Source organism: Trachymyrmex cornetzi, unplaced genomic scaffold (genome assembly GCF_001594075.2).
Source record: "Trachymyrmex cornetzi isolate Tcor2-1 unplaced genomic scaffold, Tcor1.1 scaffold169, whole genome shotgun sequence".
NCBI lineage: Eukaryota > Metazoa > Arthropoda > Insecta > Hymenoptera > Formicidae > Trachymyrmex > Trachymyrmex cornetzi.
In genome coordinates, this window is record NW_017296298.1 from 269,457 (window position 1) to 277,898 (window position 8,442).

The window sequence follows — 8,442 nt, forward strand, 5'->3', positions numbered from 1 at the left end:
TTTTTATACCGCCGAAAATATGCCCAGGGTTGACGGTCTTTAATAATATCTCGTCGGTGACATGGTTCGCGTCGTCCATTCCTAAAGCGAAGCTTTTTTTCTGTCAAATTCGATCATTTTGTGCAGAAATGTGTCAAATATCTAATTTTATCATGTCGGAGGTGAAGTAGTTCAATTCTATAATTACAAACCAATAATACCAACTATTTATTTTGATCCTGTATTTATGTATAAAAATATGCAATCTGAATTTATTTAGTAAATTTATCTATTAAAAATAATTAATAACAAATAGGTCTGTTCGCGTTGCTTGCACTTTTTGCACTTAGCATTTTCATTATCACTTTTCAACACCCAAATATATATATATTTACCTCATTTTAAGTTTAAAAATTTTGAGGAATTTTAAGCAACACGAATAGACCTATTTATTTTTTATTGATTTTTCTTTATCTGTTTTAAGAATTATTTTTAAATTATTTTTATTAATATTGAATTTTTATATAGGTTATCCTCAAAATTAATTAATGTAAATAGTACATACAACATAATATAACTTTATGTTTATGTATTCTTACATTGCAAATAATATGGATGCAGATATATTAAGAGTGATATTAAAAAGTTACACTGATGCTGAAAATTTATTTCAATCTGAGGATTACAAGAATATGTCAAAGAAAACTTTTCTTTGCATACAATCTGATGCAGTATTAAATACCTTGTGTTTATCATTGAGCAATCTTTTGTGTTATAAAATATCCAAGGAAGCATATCAACGCTATTCAGTTCGATTGTTAATAATTGTATGTTGATTATTTATTAAAATATAGGTTAATATATTTCAATTTTTCAAGCTTTTTTATAATTGATATTTTAATATCATATGATTGTGTTACAGGATGTTTTACGGAATTGGTGCAGAGCAACGAACAATTTTAAACATTTAAAGATATTTACGTCTCAGGAAAATAGTCTTAATTTCATGAATATTCTTTTAGAGAAGTATCTTACAGATGATGTTTTGAATAAGTGCTATTCAGAAGATACTTTGATATGTTTAACTGTTTCTGTAATGCATCTGTCAGTGAAGAATACAATTTTTATGCATCATGTGGATCGGTTACTTTTAAGACTTTCACAACTTGAAGCAAATTATAAAATTGAAAAATTATTATATAACGCTCTATGCTCAAATTTACATCTTAAACTAACTACGAAAGAAGAAATATACGCTTTACAAAAGTTTAAATTAATAGAAGAGCCTTTGTTCAATAGTTTTATGTGCATGTTTCCTAATTTGAAGAAAGAGGATGATGAGAATAACCAAAACAACGAGGAGATGCTAAATAAATTATTAGAACTTAGTGCTAGGTCTGCATATGTTTTTCAATTAATGTTTAATTTTTTGAAGGAATTACTAGTTCAGCTGCAATATGCATCTGCAGTCCTAGATTTCATAGATTTGATGTTAAAGCGGGTATCTATTTATTGTAAAAATTATGATAAAGATATATTAGATCTTTATCCCAGGAAATTGCGTTCTTGCATAATTTTATTAAGGATAAAGCCCAAGCATCATTCAGTGCAGACACGAGAATATACATTACAAACTATGAAACAAATCTATAATGAAAATAAAAATGTTCCATTAATTTTAATGTCCCATTTTTTTGAGTGGCTTGAATATTTTGCAACTTATGTCACTAATAATATAAAATATTAATTAGAAAAGAATGATGTAATAGTAATTATTTTAATATAATTCTGTGTAATATTATTGTTACTTTATATTTAATTGCAAAAATGTTTATGTATGATGTCTATATTTTTATACACTTTTTTAAGACATTATTTTTATAGAAGAATGACAAAAGTATATTTTTTAAACACAGATCTTTATTGTATTGTATCACAAAACAAATATTGAAATGCTTTCACTGACAAAAAAATTAAATGATAAATATTATATCTTGTGTCTTTATTAAATTCTAAAAATGATATTCATATTTCTCAAATTTTCATCTTAAATGAACTATTGAACTGAAAATAAGTAATAAAAATGTATTGTCAATTGCAAATATATATGTATACAGAATAAGTCATTAGAAATTATTATCTTGGATACCTCGAAAGAAAGCTTTTATGATTTGTTTTAAATATTTTTCGAATAATGTACTTCAAAAATATTCAAAGTAATAATTTGTATTGACTATATATAAAATAGATGAATTTGGTAAATGTTTAGTATAGCCTCTGGATTTAGTAAATGTTCAGTATAGCTTTTTTCCCTTCAATTTTCCTGTAATTTTGTGAATTTATGTATTTTTATACTTAGAATTACTTACTTAATTAAAAAATTTTTGATGTCGGTAAATTGGAAAATGGTAATTTAATGATAAAATGATTGGCCTGCTCAGCAAGCAAATGAACATGATTGGTTGTTATAGATCAATTCAATCGCTTGGCAAGCAGTTATGGGATTCTCTAAACGGTTTATCGACAATTGTCGCTATCGTTAATTAGTGACAGCCAATGAGAACCGCGCTTTCGTTCAGGATTGTTCTGTCATTGGCTGTCGCCAGTTAACGATAGCAACAATCATCGATAAGACGTTTAGAGAATCCCGCTACAGGCTAGCAGCTTTTTCTAGCTTGAATGCATCCACGGAGTAATAAGGAGATCAGCCCCCTGGGGAAGGCTCCGATTGTACACATTGCATGTTGCACACATGCGTTGCTAATTGGTCAATTTAAAAATAAAATATTCTCATTGGTAAAGCAGTAAAAAATTACTAGGCACCAGTTGATATGAGTGGTGTGTGCAATCGGGATTTTAGGCAAACGGGATCCTCCCGCCCCCTGACACTCTCATTCATTTCTTGAGTTTGGCGTGACCACTTAAGCCGTAATCACACTAGCGATTGGCGATTGTAATTGACGATTGAGGATTACTTTTCAACCAATCGGAGCAAAGAAATCGGTGACTTTCAGGCTCTGATTGGTTGAAAAGTAATCCTCAATCGTCAATCACAATCGCCAATCGCCAATCGCTAGTGTAATTACGGCTTTAGGGCCTCTTTCACCAACTCCGATTAACTTAATCGGTCGATTAGTCCATAGGAATTGGCCAATCTCATTTGTCATTTTGTTTGACGATAGATGCGATTGGTCAATAATAGAGTCCTAGATTTATCAGAGAGGCGCAACCGGCTTAAGTCAGTATGACAAAGGTGCTAAGGAGAGTACTAAACATGGCCGACATGCTATGAAACTGCCTTTAAACTATGTCAAACAAGATAAGATAATCAAGTAGGATAATGTGAGATAGAATGTATAGGATAAAATGAAATAGAAATATGTCACTAGTACTATAAACGGCTGCCAAGTCACGCAATTGGTCAGATTGCAACAGCGAATCAGAATGCATAACACCGGTTGCGCCTCTCTGATAAATCTAGGACTCTAGTCAATAAGTGTATTGGTGTGTAAGTTCGATATTATATCCCAGAGCTCTGATTGGACGGCTCGTTATTCCCTGTTGCCTGTAGTACCTATTGCCTGTGTCTATTATGTTTAAGCCTTCAGGCGCACATTGGAGGAAATATTAGGAACAGGAATAGATATTAAGATTTTAACCTATTAGATACCAATTACACCGGAATACACGGTTTCTGATAGGTTGAAATCTTAATGTTTATTCCTGTTCCTAATATTTCCTTCATTGTGCGCAGAGCCTTGCGCTACTGTATACTGTGCCTGGTGTATACATATAGGCCCGTATTCAGAACGCGCTTTTATCGATAAAAGAGAACTTTTATCTCTGAAATTCTATAATATACGTAAAGTATAGTATGTAAGCGTGCTAACATCGTTGTAAGCGCGTTCTGAATACGGGCCATATCATCGACATCTAGAATGGACCGCTGATGGCAATGGTGGGGGTAGAAAGACGATTAGAGTGAGAGGCAGGAATAATAAGATCGTTCTTTAAAACCTGCCTCTCACTCTAATCGTCTTTCTACCCCCATCATTGCCATCAGCGGTCCATTCTAGATGTCGATGGGCCATATAGTTCAGTGATCGTGAGCTTATTATTCGCTAAAAATAGGTCACGGGATCAAAATTGACGAATAGTAAGCTCACGATGCTCGACGTTTGACGCTTGACGCTGCCATGTAAAGGTACCTTTAGGTATATTTCGTTTCACGCATGATATATCATTTTATCCTTATCTTTATTGAATATTAAAGAAAGATAAAATAATACATCCATGAGCATCATACGTGAAATGGAACCCATAACAAACACTCGCATCGCAGTATTTCGTGGTTGTGACAAATTTCTTAACCTGATTGTCAACTTCAACAGTTAATATTAGTTAATATTGTAGTCAAGTGGAAAGAGTGACGCTTTTTTCGTCTTTTTTTACGTGAAAACGTATCGATTCAAACTAATAACATTTTAGGTGTTCTTCTTAACATTTACCATTTCTTTGCATTTTTGTTTATTTTTAGATTCTACTTATGCTGTAGAGAAATTAAATGAAGTGATAAATGTATATAAAAATATAGTAAGTTTAATAAGGCAAAGAGTCCATATCTTTTGGCTATTGTATAAGACAACTAATAATAATAGACCTTTCTTAAAAACCCATCAACACTCATAGTCCATTATACTTTTATTGTATAAAATATATAATAGAAATATTTATTTTTTAATAAATTTATTTTTATATTATTTCTGTAAAAATAACAATAATTCCACAGAAATCAAATCAATGGAAGATACTGCTGATAAATCATCAGATGCAATCCAAGAAGAAACAGGTTTTTAGTAATTTTATTTATATAACTTATTTTTAATTTCTAAATTTTTTTAAAATAAATTAATTTTTGCAGCGTTTAAATGGCCACAAGAAGCTACTCTCTTATTAATAGATGAATATCGATCGCGGCAAAATGATTTTTTAAGTGGAAAGACGTCTCAAAAGAAGATATGGCTATTAATTGCCGCAAAAATGTTAAAACATGGTTACAAAGTTAGTGGAGCACAATGTTTATCAAAATTTTCTGGTTTGAAGAGAACATATAAAGCAGTCAAAGATTATAATAAAAGGTATGGCAGTGGATCAAGAACATGGACATTTTTTCCTGTAAGTTATTTTAAAATCAAAATGCTATACAAATAGTACTTTTACACAAATATAAACTTTAAATTGAATGTTCTTTAAGCTTATGGATGATTTACTTGGTATGAAACCATCTATGTCATCTGTAACCACTGTATCATCGACTGGAAAAAGATCGCGAATGGAATCTGTATGTAGTTCATCTAGTTCAGACAAAGAAGAATATATACAACCTAGTAAGATAATTATACCTTTATATAATTAGGATGAATGATCCAATCAGTTATTTAGATTTAATCATTTATTAAACATTAATAACAATAAGCTACGAGCCAGATTTCAATATATTTAAATTTTTTTAACAGACGTTTCAACTTTATTATCAGGTCATCTTTAGTGTATACAAGATAGAAAATTAAACACAAAAATTGATAAATTCATATAACAGTTAGATAGAAATTCCACAATTATAGTTATGCTAATATGATGATTGTGTTTCTTTGTATATTCATCTATTGTATCAGCTGAATGCTAATTTAGAAAAATTACAGGAGAGAGCACATTATATTGTTGCGACGTAAAATACACGAAGAAACACGACCATCGTGTTAGCATAACTATAATTGTGGAATTTGTATCTGTTATACAAATTTATCAATTTTTGCGTTTAATTTTCTACATTGTATACAATGAAGATGACCTGACGATAAGATTGAAGCGTCTATTTAAAAATTTAAATATATTGAAATCTGGTAGCCCTTATTGTTATTAATGTTTATTTATTACTATTGAGCTATTATATAGTATCATTAATCATTTATTATTTATATAATTATATTGCATTAACATTTTATTAATTTTAATAAAATGTAAACAGTAAAAGTTTTCTTGAATTTTAATTACAAATATTCGTAATACAAATATTTCTATAATTGTGTAATTTTTAACAAATTAATAATTTTGAATCCTAAGATTATAATAATTAGGATGTTTTGCGTGTAAAATTTATTAATATAATTTTATGTAATAATGTCTTTGTTTTATTTAGAAAAAAGCCGACGACCAACTACAATAGAAAAATTAATAGAAGATTTTAAGAACACTAGTAGAGTCGCAGAAGAAGCTCAAGAGAGAAGACATAGAGAAAATATAGAGCTACGCCGAAGACTTCTTAATTCCTTTGACAGAATGTTAAATATTTTAGAAAAGAAATAACTTTAATTATGAAATAAAAAGCATTTATGACAAATTATATAACTTTATTATAATACAATAATCTCACTACAAAAAAAATGGTGTATATTTTCAGACATTTCTCATTATTAAATTATTACAAATTATATCTCGTTTTCTATCGCCTGCATTGGTATTTCTTTTTTCAGTTGCTATTTCAATATCATTATTAGTTTCTAAAACATCTGATTCCACAATTAACAATTTATCATTTTGCAGTAGACAAATGTTGTGCAAAACACAACATGCAATAATAAGTTCTGGAATCAAATCTATACGCTCCATGTCTAAAGTTTTAAGCAAGCTTTGAAATCTTCTTTTGAGTAATACAAATGTTCGTTTAATTGTAATTTCAGCGGATGAATGACAAAAATTATAGTTTTTTTGTCTATCTGTTAGATCTTCATTTTCTTGAAATGGTGTCATTAAGTGTTCATGAATTGTGTAAGCTGCATTACCCACTAAATGGCTGTCATTACTAAATTTTTCTGGATCATCTAAATAGTGACAAACTTCAGATAAGTGAAATACTTTTTGACTAGGGATGGAACCGACATGTCCAGAAAGACAATGAGTGAATCGCAGTTCATGATCACAAACAGCCTGTCAATAATAAATACAGAATTAATTATATAACTATTTTTGAAAAAGGAAAGAATTATATAATAATGCATGTTAATCATACCTGCAATTGTATACTATGCTGTCTTTTTTTATTAACATAAGAATCAGAATTGATATGCGGTGTTTTAATTTTAACATGTGTGCAATCAATTGCTCCTATTACTCCAGGAAAAGCACTGGTTGTAGCAAATCCTTTAATAATTTCTTTTGCTCTATTATCTTTTGGCCATTTCACAAAAAGATGAGCTCGTTGAGCGATTGCTTTGATTACTCTTCTCACAGCCATCAGTGCTGTGGCTCTGCCTACATAAAATTTCTCACAAATAGGTCTAAAAAATCAAAACATAAGTAAAAAATACTGAATATGCATGCAAGAATAAATTAATACTTAAAATAAAGTTAATGTTATGAAAATAATATGAACCGATATGGATCTGAAGTAGCCATTTTCCATAGAGCAATTAAAAATTGCTTTCTAGGTGATATTCTTTTACGCCCACATGTTGACCTTATTAATGATGGTCTTATAATATTCAAAATATAATCAAATGTTGATCGTTCCATCCTAAAAAGAAAAAGATGAATTCTTTGTTACAATCACGAAAAATCTATTTTCTATATAAATATATGGAGTGAGTCAATAGAAATTACTCGAATATCTTTGAAAAAAAAGTTATTATTTGAAACAAAAAAAATTGTTTACGTCCTCTTAAAACTTAAACAACCTTTATTTGAAATATTTTTTGAATAATGCTTTCCTTTAGAGATATATTTTCGAAGTGATAATTATTAATTCATATCGTGATATATATAAATTTTTGTTATACTGAAAATAAAGTTAAAACTTGAAAATATTTACATAAAAATATACATACCTGAATTGTAACTTAAATTGTTTATCATTATAAAATGATAGAACATTTTCTGCATCATCTTGCAATCGAGGTGTCGATTTTTTAATAGAGTATTTAGTCAGAAGCAATATACAATATCTTTCGATATCTTTAGTATAAAGATTATAATCATTTTCATTATCATTAAATAATTCTAATAAAAGTAATGCTTTGGCAAATAAGGCAGAAATCAGTTTCTCTTTATTCTCCATTTCGATTATGCGATCATAACCGGTTAAATGGTGGATTCTACCTTCTGGTGGATTCGCACTGATTTGCACCATGAGCACCTATAGTATATGCTGGGTTTGGCCTTTGACTATTAGCGTTTTCGATTGGGGTGCACTGGCTGCACTCAGTGTCAAGAGCGTGTTCTATTGGCAGTGCCAATGCGCACTTGGCTAGTGTCATGTGTTCATTTGATCGCACGACACTCGCGTAGTGCGCACTCTGCGCACTAAGTGACACGAGATAATGGCTGCTTTCCTTTTAGGAGACACAGTCGACACACTTGACACAAATCGACACACGTCGCTTTCCATTTACAATTTTGTTCAAACTC

At 29.9% G+C, this 8,442-nt stretch overlaps 3 protein-coding genes across 4 annotated transcripts; 2 read left to right on the forward strand and 1 right to left on the reverse strand.

Annotated features, from left to right (window-relative positions):
* The first annotated feature begins 67 nt into the window (after window positions 1–67).
* On the forward strand, window positions 68–1,726 carry LOC108759132 (uncharacterized). The gene is made up of 3 exons (XM_018504430.1): window positions 68–161; window positions 508–806; window positions 902–1,726. The coding sequence occupies exons 2-3, from the start codon at window positions 561–563 to the stop codon at window positions 1,724–1,726; spliced, it is 1,071 nt and encodes a 356-aa protein (XP_018359932.1). The 5' UTR covers window positions 68–161; window positions 508–560.
* Window positions 1,727–4,233: 2,507 nt separating this feature from the next.
* On the forward strand, window positions 4,234–6,361 carry LOC108759125 (uncharacterized). 2 transcript variants are annotated; one of them, XM_018504418.1, is made up of 6 exons: window positions 4,234–4,439; window positions 4,517–4,572; window positions 4,769–4,828; window positions 4,901–5,154; window positions 5,234–5,366; window positions 6,179–6,361. In XM_018504418.1, exons 3-6 carry the CDS (start codon window positions 4,780–4,782, stop codon window positions 6,343–6,345), a joined length of 603 nt encoding a protein of 200 aa, XP_018359920.1. In that variant the 5' UTR covers window positions 4,234–4,439; window positions 4,517–4,572; window positions 4,769–4,779; the 3' UTR covers window positions 6,346–6,361. The 2 variants fall into 2 exon arrangements, with proteins under 2 accessions (XP_018359920.1, XP_018359921.1); XM_018504419.1 differs by having other exon boundaries at window positions 4,234–4,369.
* Window positions 6,362–6,430: 69 nt separating this feature from the next.
* On the reverse strand, window positions 6,431–8,164 carry LOC108759118 (putative nuclease HARBI1). The gene is made up of 4 exons (XM_018504408.1): window positions 7,863–8,164; window positions 7,412–7,552; window positions 7,049–7,316; window positions 6,431–6,966 (listed from the first exon to the last, which is right to left on the reverse strand). The coding sequence occupies exons 1-4, from the start codon at window positions 8,162–8,164 to the stop codon at window positions 6,436–6,438; spliced, it is 1,242 nt and encodes a 413-aa protein (XP_018359910.1). The 3' UTR covers window positions 6,431–6,435.
* Between the last annotated feature and the right edge of the window lie 278 nt (window positions 8,165–8,442).

What these genes read in the sequence shown, in the direction of transcription:
- LOC108759125 (XM_018504418.1), top strand. Translation starts at nt 4,780, where the DNA reads ATGGAAGATACTGCTGATAAATCATCAGATGCAATCCAAGAAGAAACA. An exon ending in GAACATGGACATTTTTTCCT is followed by an intron (nt 5,155 to 5,233) that starts GTAAGTTATTTT and finishes ATGTTCTTTAAG; the next exon opens with CTTATGGATGATTTACTTGG. An exon ending in AGAAGAATATATACAACCTA is followed by an intron (nt 5,367 to 6,178) that starts GTAAGATAATTA and finishes TGTTTTATTTAG; the next exon opens with AAAAAAGCCGACGACCAACT.
- LOC108759118 (XM_018504408.1), bottom strand. Translation starts at nt 8,164, where the DNA reads ATGGTGCAAATCAGTGCGAATCCACCAGAAGGTAGAATCCACCATTTA. An exon ending in GCTACTTCAGATCCATATCG is followed by an intron (nt 7,317 to 7,411) that starts GTTCATATTATT and finishes TTGATTTTTTAG; the next exon opens with ACCTATTTGTGAGAAATTTT. An exon ending in AGCATAGTATACAATTGCAG is followed by an intron (nt 6,967 to 7,048) that starts GTATGATTAACA and finishes TATTATTGACAG; the next exon opens with GCTGTTTGTGATCATGAACT.
- LOC108759132 (XM_018504430.1), top strand. Translation starts at nt 561, where the DNA reads ATGTTTATGTATTCTTACATTGCAAATAATATGGATGCAGATATATTA. An exon ending in CAGTTCGATTGTTAATAATT is followed by an intron (nt 807 to 901) that starts GTATGTTGATTA and finishes ATTGTGTTACAG; the next exon opens with GATGTTTTACGGAATTGGTG.